General features: G+C 41.8%; 1 protein-coding gene across 1 annotated transcript in view; it reads right to left on the bottom strand.

Moving 5' to 3' along the window:
* The window catches only part of LOC311144768 (glutamate receptor ionotropic, delta-2-like), a gene marked incomplete at both ends in the record, with an annotated part of 582,161 nt that overhangs the window by 26,173 nt on the left and 530,857 nt on the right, over positions 1-25,131 (bottom strand). Inside the window, one exon of the mRNA XM_084180872.1 lies at positions 600-766. Within this exon, the coding sequence (XP_084036998.1) occupies positions 600-766 (167 nt within the window). The remainder of the gene's footprint in view (positions 1-599; positions 767-25,131) is intronic.

Below are 25,131 nucleotides of genomic sequence, written 5' to 3'. Positions count from 1 at the left end.
GTGGATGGGGCACTTGAGCATGTCATAATGATTGAGCTTTACTACATGACCTTGTCAGTAATTTTAAAGGTCATTTCTAATAGGGAAGTGATTTAGCATATTGTCTTGGTGTACTTTGCCAAACTATCAACCACCTATAATTCCATCACCACATTTTATGTCCTTTCACAAATGTCCATTCACAAATTGACTTGGACAAACTCCAGTCCACTGAACGAAGGTGACATTTCACGGAAAGGCCATACAGCAGTTGACTTCAAAACCAGAACTGACTAAATCCTTCTCACACTGTAGATGAGGCAATGGTGTAATTAGGGTAGCCTGTATGTATGCACACTGTATTCCCTGCTGCTTGCACACTGAATAGTGTAGTTACACCTTTTGCAGCTCTGTGTGGGTCAGTCGGTAGAGCATGGCGCTATTTACACCAGGGGTTGTTGGTTTGATTCCCGCTGGGGCCACCCATACAAAAAATAGATGCATGCATTACTGTAAGTCGTTTTGGATAAACCTGTTGAATAAATAGCATATATTATATTACATATTACTTGTTATAAGCATGTATTAGCACTTATAAAGCCTTATAATGTTCAACGTACCTCTGGGAGAAGATGTCCCTGTATGGACTGCCGTGCTGCAAGGCGATGCCGTAGCCCCGGTCTGGTGCCTTGTTCCCCACAGTGTAAAAGGAGCAGTCCTCATCGTTGATGCCCACATACTCCAGCACTGCCACATCCCACACAAAGGCAAAATGCCCGTACTTCACCTGAGAGAAAAGTATAAACACAAAAATAGAATTACTGAGTGTATCCATGAGGGTGCAGTCAAATTGTTGTGGTCTGATGGGCAACGCCCTTTATTGTAATTATATTTCTAGGGGTAGAAACAGATATAGAAACACATAACACTATACAAACTATAATTTGACACTCCGGTCGAGAGATGGTAACATGATTGAACATGAACATCAACCATGACTAATTGTGTCGCATGCATTGTGGAGTAGGGTAACGTGTTGCCCCTAGACACTGATCTTTGGTCAGTTTTGTATTTTCCCCAGTAATAGTCAAGGTCAGGATTTTTTTTTCTTGTTTTAATTGTACCTGGTCCCTGACAATTGAACAGAATAAATGAAAAACAAAAAGACATCCGTGATTAGCCTACCCTGTAATTGGAATATAAGATGTTATTTTCATTTGAAGATGTAGCGAGTGCACGTTATAGCTTTATATTCATCACCACAATGTCATCCCTTTAGTCTTTAGTTTGGTTAGATGGGAGTGTCTGTTTGCTGAGGGGAAGTCAAGGTTAATATGGTCAGAGGTGACCAAATCATCACCCGTTTTACATCAGCTCTGCAGCTCCCATTAATGGGACACTTACCATCCATATCAATTCACTTTTCAAAGAAAAAAAAACCCGGGTGTGAGGACATTCACATTTGACCCTCTTTTGAGACATGCTATACTTTAAGATTCTGTATTCATTGTTATTACCCCTGTAAGAGATGCACCAGGGCTGCCTGCCTGGCCCTCTATATGCGTTTGGACTCTGACGTCTCATTAACTGTAATTGGTACTTTATGAAATGTTCAGGCACCTCACCCCAGTCTGCGTCTGGACAGGGTTTAAGGTGATTGCCCTCTGCAGAATGACTCATGTCTGAATAAGAAAACCTCTTATTTGGTGATTTGGCTCAAACAGCACTATGGGTGTGCATTCCAAATGGCCCCCTATTCCCTATTTAGGCCCATATAGGCCCTGGTGAAAGTGGTGCACTATATAGGGAATACGGGGCCATTTGGGACGCATCCTCTTCCTTCTCCTGGATCGCTCTTATAGTGCATTTGGAAAGTATTCAGACCCCTTGACTTTTTCCACATGTTGTTACGTTACAGCCTTATTCTGAAATTGATTAAGTTGTTTTTTCCCCTCATCAATCTACACACAATACCCCATAATGACAAAGCAAAAACTGGTTTTTAGAACATTTTTCAAATGTATTAAAAATAAAAAAAGGAAATATCACATTTACATAAGTATTCAGACCCTTTCCTCAAAACAAATCAAATGTTATCTGTCACATGCGCCGAATACAATAGGTGTAAACCTTACCATGAAATGCTTACTTACAAGCCCTTAACCAACAATGCTGTTTTAAGAAAATAGAGTTAAGAAAATATTTACTAAATAAACTAAAGTAGAAAAAAAGAAAAAAAAAGAATTGTACATGCATAGATAATAAACAGCGAGTAGCAACAGTGTAAAAACAAAGAGGGGGGGGGGGGGGGGGGCAATGCAAATAGTCCAGGTGGCCATTTGATTAATTGTTCAGCAGTCTTATGGCTTGGGGGTAGAAGCTGTTAAGGAGCCTTTTGGACCTAGACTTGGCGCTCCGGTACCGCTTGCCGTGCAGTAGCAGAGAGAACAGTCTATGACTTGGGTAACTGGAGTCTTTGACCATTTTTGGGGCCTTCCTCTGACACTACCTAGTGTATAAGTCCTGGATGTCAAAAAGCTTGGCCCCAGTGATGCACTGGGCTATATGCACTACCCTCTATAGCGCCTTACGGTCGGATGCTGAGCAGTTGCCATACCAGGCAGTGATGCAACCGGTCAGGATGCTCTCGATGGTGCAGCTGTAGAACTTTTTGAGGATCTGGGGTCCCATGCAAAATCTCAGTGCTTTGTTGAAGCACCTTTGGCAGCGATTACAGCCTCGAGTCTTCTTGGGTATGACGCTACAAGCTTGGCACACCTGTATTTGGGGAGTTTCTCCCATTCTTCTCTGCAGATCCTCTCAAGCTCTGTCAGGTTGGTTGGGGAGCGTCGCTGCACAGCTATTTTCAGGTCTCTCCATAGATGTTTGATCGGGTTCAAGTCCGGGTTCTGGCTGGGCCACTCAAGGACATTCAGAAACTTGTCCCGAAGCCACTCCTGCGTTGTCTTGGCTACATGCTTAGGGTTAATGTCCTGTTGGAAGGTGAACCTTCGCCCCAGTCTGAGGTCCTGAGCGCTCTGGAGCAGGTTTTCATCAAGGATCTCGCTGTACTTTGCTCCGTTCATCTTTCCCTTGATCCTGACTAGTCTCCCAGTCCCTGCCGCTGAAAAACATCCCCACAGCATGCTGCTGCCACCACCATGCATCACCGTAGGGATGGTGCCAGGTTTCCTCCAGACGTGACGTTTGGCATTCAGGCCAAAGAGTTCAATCTTGGTTTCATCAGACCAGAGAATCTTGTTTCTCATGGTCTGAGAGTCCTTTAGGTGCCTTTTGGCAAACTCCAAGCGGGCTATCACTTTACCATAAAAGCCTGATTGGTGGAGTGCTGCAGAGAGGATTGTCCTTCTGGAAGGTTCTCCAATCTCCACAGAGGAACTCTGGAGCACTGTCAGAGTGCCCATCGGGTTCCATATAAGAATGATGGAGGCCACTGTGTTCTTGGGGACCTTCAATGCTGCAGAAATATATTGGTACCCTTCCCCAGATCTGTGCCTCGACACAATCCTGTCTCGGAGCTCTACGGACAATTCCTTCGACCTCATGGCTTGGTTTTTGCTCTGACGTGAACTGTCAACTGTGGAACCTTATATAGACAGGTGTGTGCCTTTCCAAATCATGTCCAATCAATTGAATTTACCACAGGTGGACTCCAATCAAGTTGTTGAAACATCTTAAGGATGAGCAACGGAAACAGGATGCACCTCAGCTCAATTTCGAGTCTCATAGCAAAGGGTCTGAATCCTTATGTAAATAAGGTATTTCTGTTTTTTAATTTGCAACAATTTCTAAAAAGCTGTTTTCGCTTTGACATTATGGGGTATTGTCTGTAGATTGATGAGGAAAAAAGGATTATCTATCTGGATTTCGACTATCGGATCGGATTAAATGCATATAAATAGAATTAATAGAACAGACTAACCACTGACTTGAATGGGGACTCCAGTTCTATTCATTTTATTTATATGCATTTCATCCTATCCGATAGGTGAAATCCAGATAGATAACTTTTGAAAAACTGGGCCCTGAGCATAACCATACACACTGGCTGTTGAGGTTCCTACTCAATCATAGCCTGCTTAATCCTAGCTATTTATGTGTCACAGGCAAGACAGCTGTGATTTAGTTTGACATTTTAGTCATTTAGCAGACGCTCTTATCCAGAACGACTTACAGTAGTGAGTGCATACATTTCCATACTTTTTTACCCCATACTGGTCCCCCATGGGAATCGAAACTACAACCCTGCTGTTGCAAGCGCCATGCTCTACCAACTGAGCCACAGGGACCAGTTTGTAAAAACATGTTATAGTTCAAACCTGCTGTTATTACATATTTTTTCAAACTTTTCTCATCTCCACTCTGTATCTTCTTTTCTCCACACTTGATGAATGTTTCTTTGTTTTTGAGAAAATACTATTATAATGTAATACACTGTTGATGATGATATTATCTACAATAACCCCAAACTCATTCCAAAACTAATGATACAATAATGGGTGATTTAAATAGGAAGGCTTCACTCAAGAATGGGGCGGAAGCCTTTTGAAAATTTACATTGTCTAATTTCCTCACAATTGAGAAATGTCCTTGAATGTGTGTGAAAGTTGATCTACTTTATCAAATGACATCACTGAGAAAGTAACAAAGCAAATGCTAAAGATGTCCTTCTATGAACACTTTAAGCACTTTAAAATGTGTATATGGCCATTCTCATCTCTAATAATGTCAAACATCTATTGCGCAACGGAAGGGAAGAAAGTGTTGAGATTCCTATTGATTTCTAGGTAGGGTTGCAAAATCCCAGGAATTTTGCAACCCTACACGCAGGTACCACAAAGTATTTGCCTTATTCCATAGTAGAGACATTGAAAAAAGAGAGAGGGAACAAGAGCAGAGGAAGGGCAGAAGTCAGGTAGTGGTTGAGTGGTGGCGTATGATGAGCGGAAGAACAGTGAGACGCGTCTCTCCATATGGAGCCAATGCAGCCTGCCTGGAGGAGCCATGGCAATCAGAAGGGCCTAGTGACTCTAATTGTGCCAAGATAATTATTAAAAGCCATTTTCATCGAACACCGGGCGCCTGGTGCATCCTAATCACAGCATTGTTTATTCCCGGAAACATGACTAAATAACCCACTAGATCCATAATCGCAAAATGAAAGCCGTCCATCTGTTCCCCTCTCACCCCCTCACCCCCCCACCCCCCCACCCCTCCCTCTGTGCTCAGAGACAAACGCTAGTGTAGCTTAATGTCAATTACGTGAGACATGCTTGATGTTATTGGTTGCAGAGCGTTTCTTTTTTGCATCATTTAAAAGGAGGTGATGGCCTCTAAGCTGATTTGTAATTACTGCAGCATGAGTGTACAGAATGTTTAACGCTAACGTTTTACGAATCCCCTTGATTTTGCGACTTTAAAGGACCCCCCCCAGAGGAAGTTGCCGCCACTATTTCAACATAATGTCCTGTCCTAGAGATGAAATGCACGTTTAGGTTCCACCTCCAACAAATGACGAAGGCTACTTATACATATTCAAGGATTGGATGTGGGAATTTCCACGTGGAGTTGATAAATATCAACAAATAGGGCACTGACAGCTGTCAGTGTAGCTAACTAGCATGTTAACCTTAGCTAGCTATCTAGCTAGCTAGTATCTTGCTAACCTTATCTAGCTAGCTAATGTTATCTGTTGTTGCTGTGTTTTTTTTCCCTATACTGTATTCAAAATATTAGTCAGCTGGATTTGTCATAAGCATTGATTTAGGGAATACTTCGCCACAGATGGAAACCACTGGCCTATCTTTGACGTCGCCATCTATTGTTATCTCCGCCATAGAAATAGTTAGAAAGAATAAGAAGGTAATATGGGTAACTATTGAAAGATAGCTGATATGCGTTTTTCTACATTGTAATGGACACGGTGCAACCTTTGGTAGGCTGCTGGCAATGCTCATGGTTCTCACAGGGGAAATGAAATGATAGGCTACAATGACCTTTCTCATGATCATGCATGCCGCAAATGACATGTAACTAACTATACGTTCCTTGACTGGTGACAGCTAGTCTTCCTGGGGTCCGAGACATAACAAAAAGGTTATTACAGACAAAAAGACTTGACAATTTACATAGACATTACAGACTTATATATACATGTATTTTTTTAAAAATACAACTAAAGACACAAATGTACACACACACACAAAGAAAAGAAGCAATACAACAAAATAATAATAATGTGTGGGTGTGTGTAGAGTGTGTGTTAGAGTGTGTGTGTGTGCATCTATCAGTTACCCATACATGTCAGTACATACACACAAAAATTAGGTTGCATGGGGAGAGACATTGTGCTGTGAGGTGTTACTTTATTTGTTTTTTTTAACTAGGTTTGCGCTGGAAGGGAGTTCCATGCAATCATGGCTCTACATAATACTGTACATTTCCTTGAATTTGTTCTGGACCTGGGGACTTTGAAGAGACCCCTGGTGGCATGTCTGGTGGGGTAAGACTGACATGCATACTGTTGACATTAGCCCTTTGCAGCACTTGACCATGTCACTGGGAAATAGTCAAGATTAGATCAAACTAGAGCCTGCAGGACTTGTTTGTTTGACTGTGGTGTTAAAAATGCTGAGCATCTCTTTATCACAGACAGAACTCTCCCCATCTTTACAACAATTAAATCAATATGTCTTGACCATGACAATTTACAGTCTAAGGTGACACCGAGAAGTTGAGTTTTCTCAACTTGCTCAACAGCCACATCAATCATTACCAGATTCAGCTGAGGTCTATAACTTAGGAAATTATTTATACCAAATACAATGCTTTCAGTTTTAGACATGTTCAGGACTAGTTTATTACTAGACACCAATTCCAAAACTGACTGCAACTCACACATACTGTATCTAAAGTGGTATTTTCTACCAATCAGTTTTAGTTCATTTGAAGGGGCTAATATTTAGGGGTTTAACCCTTCGCTGTAACGTTTCAAACATGGCTGTTACATGTTACTGTTTTTTTTTTTTTTATGTCCGGTCTCAAATGATTCTGTGGAGCACACACAAATGGTACAAAGTTACGGACTCAAGGATTCTATGCTTTCAAACAGGTCTGTTGACATTTATTACAAATCTGTCAATGGCGTGTGTAAAGTAGAGGGTTCCAGAAATTAACAATTAGGTATTGCAATCAAGGAATGATGAACCAATGGCAGACTTAAGGGCAGATTTACACAATGTGGGTGCAAGCAACAACATTTTTCTATGGTTGTGTTTTCAGATATTGTCTCAGTTCAGCGAAAGGTCTGGCTACCTGAGACAGACCAGGGTTTCTTCAGGTACAGTCTGACCTTTTAGACTACAGCTTGCTTCTCTCTCCTCTTCAGAGAGCCAACAATCTCTCTCCCAACTTCCCTCCCTCCCGGCTGGCTCAACCCTCAGTTTGTACTGATGGAGCTTCCTCTCTAAAAGCCTCTCTCAACGTGCCAGCTCACAACTGTCCCTCACCGCCTTCCAGCTCCCTCTCCATGCTCTCTCTGCATCTGCTCAGATGCCTCATACTCCCTCTCTCTCGCTCTCTCTACCTCTCTCCATCTATGCATGTGTTTGTTTTCAAGGAATCAGGAAGTATTGTGTGGTAAAACCACAGTGAGTTTTGACTTTGATCATTCTCCATTATGGTTGGTCTCTGGGCTCAGTGGAGATAGTCTTTCCCAGTAGCTCCTCTCTCGCGGAGGTGGGCACCAGTTGGCACACAGGTGGCATTCCCGCCCACCGCATGTGCGCTCGACGGTGACAGCGGCGACAGACCAACACTTTGTGACACCTTCTTCTGCACTTGTTTTTCGCCTTAATTGGCCTTGAGCTGTCATTAATTCTCTTTGTTTCCTTAGGAAAATATAAAAAGCAATTAATAGTCTAACACCAACCATATGCAAATCTGCAAAGCAATTTCCAAAGACGGGGATCTGATAACAAAACCCAGAATAATTAGAAACAGATGTTGGAGAAACAGTCCAGGACAGCTCACTGGGCTAGAACTAAAATGCCTTTGCTAATAGGATCTGCCATATAAAAATATATATTTTAATTTGTTCTTTCAATTTGATTCTCCCTAATGAAGTCCTGCTCAGTTGTTTCAAAAATATGTACTATCGTCTTTTGAAATATGTAATTGTGCTCGTTTCAAATTAAATCATGTTACAATGGTTCATATTAAATAGGCTACCCACCGGACGACCAGCTACAATATAGTGTATGTTGGGGAGAGTGGAGTAAACGCAATTACTGGATTGGTTAACATACCTTTCTGCCTCCGCACCCTTACAGAGTAATTTGACAGAGGAACATAAGGGGCCTGGCGCAGGAACCTCACAAGGCTAATGTAACATGGCAGCCTAAGCCACCCACCTCCTTTTAGCAGGGTAGTCATCTCCTGCTTTTCAGAGGGAAACACTTTTGTCAGGGGAAAATATTGGGTTACATTTGAATTTACCAGAATGTTTTATTCAAAGAGGTTGGACACTACTGCTCTGAAAGAAAGGTTTCCAAAGACTTTATATCCAATGATTTGGACTGCACTATTTTGCTCAAGCTCCCTCTAAGAAACAGGTGTGTGTGTGAGGATATGAACATTTGTGATTGTGAAGATGGGTGGGAAAAGTCTTTATCTGTTATTTTCAGGGACATCATTGGGACAATAGCCCAGTGTGTCAAAGCCTGCTGAATTTCAAAATAGGGCCCGGTAGCTACTCTAAATCCAACCGCACAATCATCTACCCTCAATTTTCCTCTTCTCAATCCCTGGACCCCCTGATCGAGGAATGATCTTCCTATCGATTTTAATCTATGCATATCGGAATAAAAGTTTACCACCACCATCTAATCACAAAACCACGCTTGAAATGTATTTAGCATTTAAGCTACTTTGTTTCTTTGATCTTTTCAGCTAACACATAGATAAAAGTAATCTCGCTATACAGCGGGGGAGGAAGGGATCTGAATCGTCTCTCTAATACCCAACAAAGAACAGGAGCACATAATCTGAGCCAAACAGCAGAGCAACTATGAGTTTTACCTAAGAGGATTTGGTTATTGATTTGACAAAGGAAGTAAGGTTTAACCGCTGCATAAACCCATTATGTTTTTTTAAATAACTTAAACAACTGAGACGTTGCAAGAGTGACATAATTAAAACGTTGTCGACTTTGAACGCACACTATTTAGCACAAGCCGCATGAAATTGCATTGCTGCTAGTTCCTCAAAGGAGGTTTCTTAGCCTCAAACGCCATTAATTACATAATATTAGTTCATTGCATAATATTCGACTCAGGAATATCCGCCTATCTTTTGTTAGGGACTTTTGGTAGTATGACTTAGCCTTTGTTAAAGCCATGAGTCAGTTGAATGGGCCAGAAGCGTCCCATCTTATCCCTCTCTCCCCAGTATCACTCTTTCATGTCTGAGACAATTCTTAGGGCTCCCTCTCTCCAAAAGAATGACAGTAGCAGTCAGACCCTCGCACACAGACGGCAACTTTATCAAAACAGTCGGTCGACATGCAGTGAGTAAGGTGCCTCGCCCAGACACTGTAGCTTCAGTCACGGCTCCAGTGGGGCCACCTATCCATCCACATTAACAGGCCTGTCTCATCTATGAAGTGATTCCAATCTCCATCCTCTAACCCTCCTGCAGCTCTCACCAACACAGCTCATGACCTTTCAAATAGGCTCACACCAGTGGATCCGGCACCACACACTTGGTACTGTAGGGCTGTTCTCTTCGTTTACCAGCACAGGTAGTGTAAACATGCTAAAGCATTACTTAATAATGGATAGTTGAGACTCATGGGCTGCATCCAAAATGGCACCCCCATTCCTTATATAGTGCACTACTTTTGACCAGGGCCGATTGGGAATAGGGTGTCATTTGGGACATAGGTTGAGGTACTTCGGACACATAAGCCGGTGGCCCTCTGACAGTGAATCAGTGCCCCCCATCTCTCTATCTTGCTCCCTCTGTATTATCTGTGTGAGTCTTCATGCCGACAAATATGACAACTTTCAAGGACAGCGGAGATGAGAGAAGGTGAATGAACTGTTGGCGGGTCTGAAGAAACAGCAGTCTGTGTTTACTCACAGCCGAGACATCAGTGACGCTGCAGTGAAAGCTAGCTACCTCATTGCTAATGAAATCGCAGTGGCTTCAAAACCATTTAGTGAGGGTGAATTTGTAAAAACATGCATGATGAAGGCAGCGGAGATTGTGTGCCCTGAAAAGCGGCAGGCTTTTGCACATATCAGCCTGACAAGAAACACAGTTGCAGACAGGATTTCCGATCTTTCAGTGGATTTGGACAGCCAGTTGAAGAAAAAAGTAAAGTCATTTATTGCGTTTTCGGTTGCAATTGATGAAAGCACGGACATTACAGATGTTGCACAACTGGCCATTTTCATCCACGGAGTTGATGACACATTGACCGTCACCGAGGAGTTCGTGGAGTTGGTGCCGATGACAGATACAACGACAGCAGCTGATATTTTTACCGCACTCGTCGGCGCGCTGGACAGGGTCGGAGTGGACTGGTCCCGCGCTGTCAGCCTGGCTACAGATGGTGCGCCCTCAATGATCGGGAAAAAAGCAGGCGTTGTGACAAAGTTCAGAGAGAAAGTGCAATCTGCAAATGGAGGACGTGATTTTTTGACTTTTCACTGTATTTTGCACCAGGAGGCTTTGTGTTGCAAGTCATTAAAGATGGATAACGTCATGAAGGTGGTCATCCAAACTGTTAATTTCATCCGATCCAGAAGCCTGAATCACCGTCAGTTTGACAGCCTTCTCAGAGAGAAAGACCACATCTATGGCCTGCCATACCACACTGAGGTAAGATGGTTAAGCCGAGGTGCTGTGCTGAGGCCTTTCTTTGATTTACGAGAATAAATTGAACAGTTCATGGAAGAAAAGGGCAAACCAGTGTTAGAATTTCATTCCGCAGAATGGATGCAGGACCTTGCATTTATGGTGGATGTTACAGAGCACCTGAATAACTTGAACAAACAGCTGCAAGGGCGCAACAAAGTTGTCACGCAGTATTATGACAGCATACGTTCTTTCAAGTTGAAGCTGTCATTGTGGGAGACGCAACTTGCCGGTGGTGATGCAGCTCACTTCCCCTGTCTGAAAAATGTGTGCGCGACCCAACATGTGGCAGACATGAAGCGGTTCAAAGATAAAATAACGGGACTGTTACGGGTGTTTGAGCAACGCTTTCAGATTTATTGTTTATATGTTTTTATGTTGATGTGCTATTGTTTTTAATTGATTTTATTTTATGTGTATATTTAACCTATTCTTGACTCTGTGGTTCTTGCACTTGTTTGGGGAACAGGATTTCATTATTTTTATCTACATTTCTGCCTGAGAAATGACACCCTGATATAGTTCTGTGATCTGTGATATACTTCTGCGAATCACTGAGGCATTGTGTGTGTGTGTTCTTTGTCCTCAGAACTTTCAAATAACTTGAGGTGTTTTATGATTAATAGTGATGTTGTGCTTTTGGACACTGTCCTCAGGCTCCAGCTTTATGTTTATATGTTTTTATGTTGATGTGCTGTTTTTAATTGATTTTATTTTATTTGTATATGTAACCTATTCTTGACTCTGTGGTTCTTGCACTTGTTTAGGGAACAGGATTTCATTATTTTTATCTACATTTCTGCCTGAGAAATGACACCCTGATATAGTTCTGTGATCTGTGAAACAGTTCTGTTAATCACTGAGGCATTGTGTGTTTGTGTGTTCTTTGTCCTCAGAACTTTCAAATAACTTGAGGTGTTTTATGATTAATAGTGTTGTTGTGCTTTTGGACACTGTCCTCAGGCTCCAGCTTTATGTTTATATGTTTTTATGTTGATGTGCTATTGTTTTTAATTGATTTTATTTTATTTGTATATTTAACCTATTCTTGACTCTGTGGTTCTTGCACTTGTTTGGGGAACAGGATTTCATTATTTTTATCTACATTTCTGCCTGAGAAATGACACCCTGATATAGTTCTGTGATCTGTGAAACAGTTCTGTTAATCACTGAGGCATTGTGTGTTTGTGTGTTCTTTTTCTTTAGAATTTTCAAATAAACTTGACGTGTTTTATGATTAATAGTGATGTTGTGCTTGTACTATTTTGGACACACTGTCCTCAGGCTCCAGCTTTATGTTGTATGTTGATCGTATTAAAATAAAGAAAACAATCTGAAGTTGTTGTTTTTAAGTTATATATACCATGATTTTTCCGGTCCGGCCCACTTGGGAATAGATTTTCCTCCATGTGGCCCCTGAGCTAAAATGAGTTTGACACCCCTGTTATATACCCTTTGTTGGCAATGACACAGGTCAAACGTTTTCTGTAAGTCTTCACAAGGTTTTCACACACTGTTGCTGGTATTTTGGCCCATTCCTCCATGCAGATCTCCTCTAGAGCAGTGATGTTTTGGGGCGGTCGCTGGGCAACACAGACTTTCAACTCCCTCCAAAGATTTTCTATGGGGTTGAGATCTGGAGACTGGCTAGGCCACTCCAGGACCTTGAAATGCTTCTTACGAAGCCACTCCTTCGTTGCCCGGGCGGTGTGTTTGGGATCATTGTCATGCTGAAAGACCCTGCCACGTTTCATCTTCAATGCCCTTGCTGATGGAAGGAGATTTTCCCTCAAAATCTCACGATACATGGCCCCATTCATTCTTTCCTTTACACGGATCAGTCGTCCTGGTCCCTTTGCAGAAAAACAGCCCCAAAGCATGATGTTTCCACCCCCATGCTTCACAGTAGGTATGGTGTTCTTTGGATGCAACTCAGCATTCTTTGTCCTCCAAACACGACGAGTTGAGTTTTTACCAAAAAGTTATATTTTGGTTTCATCTGACCATATGACATTCTCCCAATCCTCTTATGGATCATCCAAATGCACTCTAGCAAATTTCAGACGGGCCTGGACATGTACTGGCTTAAGCAGGGGGACACGTCTGGCACTGCAGGATTTGAGTCCCTGGCGGCGTAGTGTGTTACTGATGGTAGGCTTTGTTACTTTGGTCCCAGCTCTCTGCAGGTCATTCACTAGGTCCCCCCGTGTGGTTCTGGGATTTTTGCTCACCTTTCTTGTGATCATTTTGACCCCACGGGGTGAGATCTTGCGTGGAGCCCCAGATCGAGGGAGATTATCAGTGGTCTTGTATGTCTTCCATTTCCTAATAATTGCTCCCACAGTTGATTTCTTCAAACCAAGCTGCTTACCTATTGCAGATTCAGTCTTCCCAGCCTGGTGCAGGTCTACAATTTAGTTTCTGGTGTCATTTGACAGCTCTTTGGTCTTGGCCATAGTGGAGTTTGGAGTGTGACTGTTTGAGGTTGTGGACAGGTGTCTTTTATACTGATAACAAGTTCAAACAGGTGCCATTAATACAGGTAACGAGTGGAGGACAGAGGAGCCTCTTAAAGAAGAAGTTACAGGTCTCTGAGAGCCAGAAATCTTGCTTGTTTGTAGGTGACCAAATACTTATTTTCCACCATAATTTGCAAATAAATTCATTAAAAATCCTACAATGTGATTTTCTGGATTCTTTTTCCTCAATTTGTCTATCATAGTTGATGTGTACCTATGATGAACATTGCAGGCCTCTCTCATCTTTTTAAGTGGGAGAACTTGCACAATTGGTAGCTGACTAAATACTTTTTTCCCCCACTGTACAAGGGGTACCGGTACCGAGTCAATGTGCGGGGGCACCGGTTAGTCGAGGTAATTGACGTAATATGTACATGTAGGTAGAGTTATTAAAGTGACTATGCATAGATAATAGGCCTCCTGTAGCTCAGTTGGTAGAGCATGGCACTTGCAATGCCAGGGTTGTGGGTTCGATTCCCACAGCGGGCCAGTATGAAAAATGTATGCACTCACTAACTGTAAGTTGCTCTGGATAAGAGCTTCTGCTAAATGACTAAAAGGTAATAATAAACAGAGTGGAAGCAGTTTTTCCTCTAGAATTTAGCTAAATCCTGACCAGTTTCACAGTTCCTGCCAATGAAAAGCATGCCCATAACACGATGCTGTTGCGGTGACTTTATTACCGCCACACCGGCAGTCAAATTCCACGTGACAGTCATGGTAATCTCCTTATATGCACTCTGGACATGCTTTAGTAGTCCCGTGTAGCTCAGTTGGTAGAGCATGGCACTTGCAACGCCAGGGTTGTGGGTTCCATTCCCACGGGGGACCAGTATGAAAAAAGAAACATGTATGCACTAACTGTAAGTCGCTCTGGATAAGAGCGTCTGCTAAATGACTATAATGTAATGTACCCAACTTGCTAACTACCATCAGGTCCTAATGTACTCAGGCTCTATTGTCCTTCTAACCACTCTGACATCAATTTGAAACACGCATTAAAACAGTAGGCTTATCATACTTTTAAAACTCACCTCACTGTGATGATCAATTTGAAGAAAGAAGTTCAACAGCAGGTTGAAACAATGTAAAACATGGTTGTTGTGGATGTTGTTTCAAAGCCTAACACAATGAAATGGACAGTGCTTTCTAAGGGGATGATTCATTCAAAACTCCCATATACATATTAGAGCTTATGCATATGCATAGGCTTAAGGGACCAAGGCCGAAAAAACATCCTGAATAAAATTATGATTGTGCTTTTATACAATACATAGCCTAGCGCATATTATGCATGGCAGAAAAACATCAAACAAAACTGATTTAATATGTCTTTGGTAAATAACTGGTCTAGCCTATACTCCAAAATTAAACACATTTGAGTAATTGCCTTTGAGTGTGTACTGTATTATTATGCATTGTGGATGGACTGGTTACCTTATGCTACGTGTGTACTGTCTAAGGCACTGCATCGCAGTGCTAGCTGTGCCACTAGAGATCCTGGTTCGAATCCAGGCTCTGTCGTAGCCGGCCGCGACCGGGAGACCCATAGGGCGGCGCACAATTGGCCCAGCGGCGTCCCGGGTAGGGGAGGGAATGGTTGGCAGGGATGTAGCTCAGTTGGTAGAGCATGGCGTTTGCAACACCAGGGTTGTGGGTTCGATTCCCACGGGGGGTATGAAAAATAAAAAAATAATGTATGCACTCACTAACTCTGGATAAGTTAACCCAGTCGCTCTGGATAAGAGCGTCTGCTGAATGACTTAAATGTACTGTATTATTATGCATACTGGATGGTCCGGTTACCTTATGCTATGCTCCAAAAATTATATCCATGAGTCTTGGAGAGAATGTATAGCCCTAGGCCCTCCATACTCAACTGGCGGACAGCGGACCGGATCTGGACCCAGAATGGGGTCAATATGGACCGCAGGTTGGGCTTCGACCCCTGGTATCATATAAACACACATAAAACATGGAAGAATTCATAGAATTGCAGGAAATTAGCTTTAATACAGCAAAAAAAATCTCTGGCCCATGCAAAATGTGTAGAATTGCCGGAATTTAGCTTTAAAACTGCAAAATGTTCTCTCCGCCAACAAGAGGGGTGTGAACAGTTTGGGGTCACATGGGTAGCGAGGTGGGGGTTTGGTACTATGACGATAAATTACATTATCCATCCGGACCTTAGCCACCTAGGAAATGTGTATTTGATTTTGAATAGCCTAATAATAGGGATTTTTTAAAATATTTTCATAATTATTGGGTGACACATTACCTTTAGCTATCCAGAATATCTCACCACCGTGTGTTTCCATCTCCTCCTCTCTCTCCTTTATTCCTTTCTTGAGTGCGCAGACGGGCTGTCAACAGTTTAGTGAAATATGTTTCTTTACGAAAACATGTTACTATCGATATTCCCGAAAAGATTTCACTTGGTTTCCCAAATTAAGCACTGGGTAGCTGCAGGAACAAGGTTGGAGAGCCCATGGCATACAGAGTTTAGGCAGAATATCACCTGTCGGGCAGCAAGAGCATGCTCCTCAAACAGTGGTTGATGCTTGGAGTGAAGTAGGGTGCTAGGGGGTAGCTAGCCCCCCCCCCCCCCTCTCTCTGTAATTCACATAAAGACCACAAGATGTCACCAAATTATTTTCCAAACCATTTCCCTGGCTGCCACTGCACTTGCTCAACAAAAAATGTCCTCTGTGTCGTCATAACTTTTGGAGATATTTCAACAAAACTATTTTGTGGTAAATTGATTACATTTTTAGACATTTTGAAAAAAGTTGCAGCTATATTCCAATGAAGTTAGATCTATAATTGTTTTTTTAAAATATACAAGTAGGAAAGCCTTAAGATAAATAATCCACTTGTTTAGAAAAATGTAGATACTTTTTGAGTAAAGTAGTAACATGTTGGATGAGTGTGTTGGGATTAACTCGCCCCCCCCCCTCTGCTAGGGGGTAACTGGCCCCCTTTATGGTTATGAATGTGTATCATTTTACATTTACATTTTAGTCATTTAGCAGACGCTCTTATCCAGAGCGACTTACAGTTAGTGAGTGCATACATTTTTCATACTGGCCCCCCCGTGGGAAACGAACCCACAACCTTGACGTTGCAAGTGCCATGCTCTACCAACTGAGCTACAGGGGACCATTTAGACAATGACTATCCCAGTTAGCGTCAGTTTATGCTAGTTAACCTTACTACCAGATCATATGAGGTAAAATACATTCAAAAGATAACGTAATTTAATTGCAGTTGTACATTTTTCCACTAGTGACTGATAGCTTTACATTTAATGTTAGGTGGGCTCATGAGTTGTTCTCCAATTTGACTAGGGATAGCTTTATTTGTGACCTATGTTGAGAAAGAATGGCAACGGAGGGGATGGCTGCCGTTTTACGGGCTCCTAACCAATTGTGCTATTTTGTGTTTTCTCGCATTGTTTGTAACTTATTTTGTACATAATGTTGATGCTACCGTTTCTTATGACCGAAAATAGCTTCTGGATATCAGAACAGCGATTACTCACCTCGAACTGGACGAAGATCTTTTCTTTAATGAGTCTGACACGAAGGATATAATGTTGCTCCCAGACAAGGCCCAAATCCCCATTATTCGCATGAAGAAAAGGTATTGCTCACATCGGCTACAGAGAGAGCGATCACACAGTCGTTGGTGCTCTCATGCATGCTTCAGTGTTGCTTGCCTCGAAGCAAGCATAAAAGGTATTTAGCCCATCTGGTGGTCTCGCGTCACTGGGCAGGTCGCGGCTGAGTTTCCCTTTGTAGTCCGTAATACAGGGGGCGGTGATCAGGGTGCCTTGTGAGAATTCGCCGGCGAGTGGGTAACCCACCTCTACCATCCGTTCTATTGGCCAACATGCAATCATTGGATAATAAACTGGATGACCTCCGTTCGAGACTATCCTACCAACGTGACATTAAAAACTGTAATATCTTATGTTTCACCGAGTCGTGGCTGAACGACGACACGGATAACATACAGTTGGCTGGGTTTTCCGTGCATCGGCAGGACAGAACAGCTACGTCCGGTAAGAGGAGGGGTGGGGGTGTGTGTCTATTTGTCAATAACAGCTGGTGCGCAATGTCTAATATTAAGGTAGTCTCTAGGTATTGCTCGCCTGAGGTAGAGTACCTCATGATAAGCTGTAGACCACACTATCTACCAAGAGAGTTTTCATCTCTATTTTTCATAGCCATCTATTTACCACCACAAACTGATGCTGGCACTAAGACTGCACTCAGCGAGCTGTATAAGGCCATAACCAAACAAGAAAATGCTCATCCAGAAGCGGCGCTCCTAGTGGCCGGGGACTTTAATGCAGGCATACCTAATTTCTACCAGCATGTGCAACCAGAGGAAAACAAACTCTAGACCACCTTTACTCCACACACAGAGACGCGTACAAAGTTCTCCCTTGCCCACCATTTGGAAAATCTGACCATAATTCTATCCTCCTGATTCCTGCTTACAAGCAAAAACGAAAGCAGGAAGTACCAGTGACTCGCTCAATACAGAAGTGGTCAGATGTTAGATCATCTTCAGTAATTCTCCTGTTTGCCCCCTAAAACAGGTAATGTGAAAACAGTGCCTGATATTCTAAGAATTGATTTGTGTTGGGCTGGCCCGGGTTTATGGTTTGCGCAACATTGTAGCCTATACAGTGCCTTGCAAAAGTATTCATCCCCCTTGGCGTTTTTCCTATTTTGTTGCATTACAACCTGTAATTTAAATAGATTTTTATTTGGATTTCATGTAATGGACATACACAAAATAGTCCAAATTGGTGAAGTGAAATAAAATAAAAAAATTACGGAAAAGTGGTGCGTGCATATATATTCACCCCCTTTGCTATGAAGCCCCTAAATAAGACCTGGTGCAACCAATTACCTTCAGAAGTCACATAATTAGTTAAATAAAGTCCACTTGTGTGCAATCTAAGTGTCACATGATCTGTCACATGATCTCACCTGTTCTGAAAGGCCCCAAAGTGTGCAACACCACTAAGCAAGGGGCACCACCAAGCAAGCGGCACCATGAAGACCAAGGAGCTCTCCAAACAGGTCAGGGACAAAGTTGTGGAGAAGTACAGATCAGGGTTGGGTTATAAAAAAATATCAGAAACTTTGAACATCCAACGGAGCACCATTAAATTCATTATTAAAAAAATTGAAGGAATATGGCACCACAACAAACCTGCTAAGAGAGGGCCGCCCTCCAAAACTCACGGACCAGGCAAGGATGGCATTAATCAGAGAGGCTACAAAGAGACCAAAGATAACCCTGAAGGAGCTGCAAAGCTCCAATGCGGAGATTGGAGTATCTGTCCATAGGACCAATTTAAGGCATACACTCCACAGAGCTGGGCTTTACGGACGAGTGGCCAGAAAAAAGCAATTTCTTAAAGAAAAAAATACGCAAACACGTTTGGTGTTCGCCTAAAGGAATGTGGGAGACTCCCCAAACATGGAAGAAGGTACTCTGGTCAGATGAGACTAAATTGAGCTTTTTGGGCATCAAGGAAAACGCTATGTCTGGCGCAAACCCAACACCTCTCATCACCCCGAGAACACCATCCCCACAGTGAAGCATGGTGGTGGCAGCATTATGCTGTGGGGATGTTTTACATTGGCAGGGACTGGGAAACTGGTCAGAATTGAAGGAATGATGGATGGCGCTAAATACAGGGAAATTCTTGAGGTTTCAGTCTTCCAGAGAATTGAGACTGGGACGGAGGTTCACCTTCCAGCAGGACAATGACCCTAAGCATACTGCTAAAGCTCAGTTGGTAGAGCATGGCGTTTGCAACGCCAGGTTTGTGGGTTCGATTCCCACGGGGGGACTGTATGAAAAAATAAAAATAATGTATGCACTCACTAACTGTAAGTCGCTCTGCTAAATGACTAAAATGTAAATGTAAAATGAGTGGTTTAAGGTGAAACATTTAAATATCTTGGAATGGCCTAGTCAAAGCCCCGAACTCAATCCAATTGAGAATCTGTGGTATGACTTAAAGATTGCTGTACACCAGTGGAACCCATCCAACTTGAAGGAGCTGGAGCAGTTTTGCCTTGAAGAATGGGCAAAAATCCCAGTGGCTAGATGTGCCAATCTTATAGAGACATACCCCAAGAGACTTGCAGCTGTAATTGCTGCAAAAGGTGGCTCTACAAAGTATTGACTTTGGGGGGGGGGGGAATAGTTATGCACGCTCAAGTTTCTGTTTCTTTGTCTTATTTCCTGTTTGTTTCACCCCAAATAATATTTTGCATCTTCAAAGTGGTAGGCATGTTGTGTAAATCAAATGATACAACCCCCCCAAAAATCCATTTTAATTCCAGGTTGTAAGGCAACAAAATAGGAAAAATGCCAAAGGGGGTGAATACTTTCGCAAGCCACTGTATAGACCAACGCGTGGCCATTGCTGTGGTGAGAAAGAGAAATGTGCCTGTATCTCTCACAGAACTAGAATGAGATTCACGTTCTATGATCTCTCTCCCTGCTCTGCTAGATATGAGCATGCAACTCTCCTCTCTCCAGCTTTGCACTTAATCATTTATTTCCTTATAGAATCATAGCTGCGGGAAGGGTGCTGGAGGTATCGCAACACCCCTGATACATTGAAATACATTTGCCAAAGTTATAGAATTACTGTTGTCAGCTGAAACAGGCCTTTCGCGATATTTCAAATACAATCACGGGAAAACACAGATCCTGCTGAAAAGAAAATCTCTTCCAAATAGACCTATTGAGCGAACAGCATTGTTTTACAAAGTAAAACAAGAGAGAGATGAGCTTTTGGCACGAGCGCATCGGCCATCGCCGGTGAGTGAGGTGCGCATCATTGAGTGAGTCAGTGAAACGAAAGCTTTTTTAGAACTATAATTTCCTCCTCATATTGTACAATATGTGTGTCTCCACACACCTAGGCCTGGGCTATTGATGGATTCAAGACAAGGTCGTTTTCATTGATCTCAGATTCTCAGTTTGTCGGTATCAAAGTATAGCCTGTCATTTCGATCATTTGTGAGGTATTAAAAAAGATTCTGCTAAAGTCTCCAGTCATCTAAAATGATCTAAAATGATGTGGAATTGTATAAAATGCTATTGACCCTAGGCCACTAAAAATATCCCTATGTGTGCAACTTCTGCAAGCGCCTCTCTCTACTCTACTCTACTGCTCTATGCCAGTACGCAAAAGCGATGATAATGCATGCAATGCTTTATTATAAAAGTGATTTTTCCTTTCATGCGTTCCGGTACCTCAGAGCCTCCCAGGTCACCCCCCTCTTGGGCTCACTTTTTGTTCCGGCACCTCCCAATTTACAAATTAAGCACTGCCCTACCTACATGTACAAATTACCTTGACTATCCTGTACCCCCGCACATTGACTCAGTACCGGTACCCCCTTTATATAGCCTCATTATTGTTATTTTACTGTGTTACTATGTTTTTAGTAAATATTTTCTTAACTTAATTTTCTTAAAACTGCATTGTTGGTTAAGGGCTTGTAAGTAACCATTTCACTGTAAGGTCTACCTGTTGTATTCGGCGCATGTGACAAATAAAATTGGATTTGATTTGATGTACAAATTAGAATCGTGCAATAGCAGAGCATAAGAGAGTTGCCACATCAATGTTACGCCGAGCTAACTAGTGAAGTTATTGTTATTAAATGTTATATTGAAAACCTTTTGCTCCTGAATGTCATTTTAAAGACTGCTGGGACTAAATCATATTCAGTGTAATTGTACATAATGGATTGTATGGAAAAGGAACAACAGAGAAAGAATAAAGAAAATTAATATGCAGGTGAGTTTAAAAGAGGGATTTTACATAAAATCTCCTTATAGTGCAGACATTAATGGTGACATGTGCAACACCATTTCCCCCCCCACATGTTATTTAAATAATTAAAATAAGACAACTAGACTACGTTTTTAAGTACTACTTACTAAATAATTTCTAAATATAACTGATTAAATGGATTTTTACATTTGTGAAACCCTATGCCATAATCTTCTACTGGGGTAACTGGCACCCCCGGGGGCCAGTTACCCCAGGGGGGTGGTCAGTTACCCCGGTACTTTTGAAAAAAAAAACAATTTTCAAAAAAATAACTAATAACTAAAAAAGTGTAAACTGTAGCCATTTATTTCCATTTATAGTTTATTAGCCTAAGCATGACCTTCATCCACATTCAATTTTTTCCCCAAAACATTGCTTTTTTTGTGTCAGCAATTAGACATTGTTCTTAGGGGGTCTAGTTACCCCCTAGTACCCTAAGTGTTCTTATATTTATTTCTCAGCTGCTCATATTAAGCACAACTATAAACCCGAAGTAGCCTACAAAACTGCCTCCATTCGCTATTTGAGTGCTCCATTCGCAATTTGAGTGCATACAAATGACATGTATTTTTCCCTCTGTTCCTGCCCATTTGATAATGGGCCATTCTAAATAGAAACAAATTTTACATATTAGTAAAGACAAGATTAAATTGAGAATAGTCTGATGCAGTGTTGTAGTACGGTCTCGAGACCACATATTTAGTGGCTCGTCTTGTCTCGGTGTCGGATACATTTGTACTCGGTTTTGACTCAGTCTCGGACAGTGAGGACTCGGAATTTCATCCCGAGACTAGCGAGACCAGTGGAGTAAAAAACTCATAATTCAGTCAGCGCATAAAATCGCTTTGCCAGGCCAAATATATTGTAGCGACCCGGACAGACAGCTGTGTGTTATGAGTTATGCTGTTCTTTTTCCCCTCATATCGTTTTTCGGTGGCTATACACAGCTAGAGATGCAGGTGTCTTTTTGGTTAGCTATCAAGAACTTGAACGACTGTTATACAGTTAGCATATCTCTTGTGTTCGTAAATTTGATTGGATTTGATTTGAAATTCACTCTGGCTATCTACTCTGATTTCAGAGCATACTTGTCTGAGTGTGCCAGAGCGCAGAACAACTGATTAATTTACGAACACGCAACACCTGCTGAATATGACCGGTGTCAGGAAACGTAGGGAAAAAAGTAATAGTTAGTCAAGAACGCTCTAGATAACATGTAACCAGCTCTGCTATGGCGAGTAAAATGGTCAGAGTGAGATGTTCTCTCATTTGTGTCTGAAAGTAGCTAGCTAGCAAGCTAGCCAACTTTAGCCAGTTAGCTTGGGTGTTTGGTTGGGACAAGCATGCATTGGCAGGCAAGCTGCAGAAGGACGAGGAGGCCACAATTCCCCATCATTTATCAGTGTAATTTTGATGGCCAACTAGCTGAAAAAGTTTGAGAGGGTTTATCTAATGTTCCTTCATTAGATTTTAGCTCATCTTGCTCTGGCTAGCATTAGTTGTTGTTGATGTGCATAGCTGAGGGAGAGAGAGCCTACCTCCCGTAGTGTTTACATATGTGACTCGTTTCAGGAAACTAGGCGTATGTCGCACGTCACTACTTCACAGGAGATACATTTGAACGTAAACATTTATTTTTTATCAAAATGCGTTTTTTGGCAGAAATGCCTTCTGGAACATGTGAACTTTCATGTGCCTTAATAACAAACTTGTATTCCATCCATAAATACGAATACAATTGTTAAATTAGGAGCCTAGTTGGTTTAGCCATGGAAAAAGACAGGAACCTTTCCACTAGCCATGATTGGCTGAAATAATGGATGGGCTGGACATGCCGGGAGATGAGTTTGGATTGGTCTGCCATGTAGCATGCTTCTGTCTGTAATGTGAGCTGTTCAGTATGTGTTGATAATCCTTTCTACCGTGCCATTTTTGAAAGATATACAACATTAGCCATCGAGAACTACAAAAGTTGTTCTACTTTTCTCAACAACATTGATGCCCTGAATTTAGCAGGCGCTATCGAAAGATCAGTTGGAAAAAGTGATGGGCTACTTTCTGTACACGCCACGGTCAGTGTGAACCGAAGTGACTTGACACAACGCTGGCCAAACAAGATGTAGCTACAAACAAACTGAGTTAAATGGTTCCAGTCTGCCGTGAAGCGTTCATCCATGTATCATCAGATATAAGTTTCTAATTTTGTCAGAAAGTAGTTTTTATTGCATGTTAAAGCGTACTGTTAGATAGCTAGCGAACGTTAGCTTGCTGGCTTGCTAGCTAATGTTACATGTATATCTGTGTAGTAATAATATTTGAATCAGAAATCCATTTGCATTGCTAGTTATAGCCTAATGTTAGCTAGCTAACATTGAACCTAGTTTGTTAGCTTTAGCTACCTGCAGATTCACACTACAGCTATGATAATGTTTGTATTGGTAGTAGTATGAGTTGGGATTATCCCGGTTCATTGTTTAGCTAGCTAGCTACCTAGCTAGCTAAACAATGTCTAAGCAAAATACTCCACTTTGGCCGGATTATTACATGACCCATCAAATTAGCCAGGTGTGTCTGGGGGTGATTACGGCCATCTATTGCATTTCATGAACGTGTTTACATGTCTAGACAATAGTGACCCATCCATTTAGCTAGATGTGGCTGGGGGGTGCTTATGGCATTTCCTTCACATGACCCATCAATTTAGACAAGTGTGTCGGGTAAGCGTCATCTAATAATTAGAAAATATTTTTATCTGGACATTTTCTGTTTTTGATATTGCTACTTTGTAGGTAACCATTTCAGTGTACCATTTACACCTTCTGTATCCTGTGCATGTGACAAATAAACGTTTATAAAATAAAATTTTATTTGAAATAGCATGTGTTTACCACATGGCCACACATGTGAATCCTTAAAAGGATGGGTGGGGCTAAGGCTCAAGAGGGTGTAACAAAGAAGAGCTCTCCAGTAGACAAAGAAGAGCTCTCCAGTAGGTGTACCAAAACATTCAAGGGCCATTTTCATTCAGGTGTATTTTGTGGCTTTTGGCGAATACGTTCTAATGATCTAAAGTCGCGCTGTTGCAACTGCCTGTAAACACACAGTCCAGTTCAAAGTTAGGCCCATGTGGCAAATGGCTTATTTGTATAAAGGTCTACTGTAGCTCTGATTAGCTATAGCGCACCGGTCTGTGTAGACTCTGGTCCTGGTCAAGACAAATGTTTTATATAATAATAATAATATGCCATTTAGCAGACGCTTTTATCCAAAGCGACTTACAGTCATGCGTGCATACATTTTTTGTGTATGTGTGGTCCCGGGGATCAAACCCACTACCTTGGCGTTACAAGCGCCGTGCTCTACCAGCTGAGCTACAGAGGACCACATATTTTAATTCGGTTTTATTTACTGCAGTGTCTATTAATTGTCCAAACACACGGCCACTTTCCCACTCTATATTGCTACAGAATTTTCACAAATGCCTTAGTATATGTAATTCCCAAACATTCTATGAATTTATGAAATTTCATAGAATTTTATGAAAACTTGAAAATGACACTGCAGTAAATAATTTATGAAAACTTGAAAATGACCATATCTAAGTGGTCGAAATTGTATATTCTTCCTGGGGGTGTATATGAACAGATTTTAATAAGATTTCATGTTGCTAAAATGCTGTCAGTTCCCCTTTTAATGCAACAATGTTTCACACACACGTTATTTTCAAAGAGATGGCTAACAGCAAGCACACTGCAATACAAAACACAATTCCACTCACCAGATGATGATAATTTGAAACTTAACTTCTTG

Source organism: Coregonus lavaretus (assembly GCF_964263955.1).
Source record: "Coregonus lavaretus genome assembly, chromosome: 17".
NCBI classification, from domain to species: domain Eukaryota; kingdom Metazoa; phylum Chordata; class Actinopteri; order Salmoniformes; family Salmonidae; genus Coregonus; species Coregonus lavaretus.
Note: the sequence above shows the minus strand (reverse complement) of the source record. Positions and strands in the feature narration are given on the sequence as shown.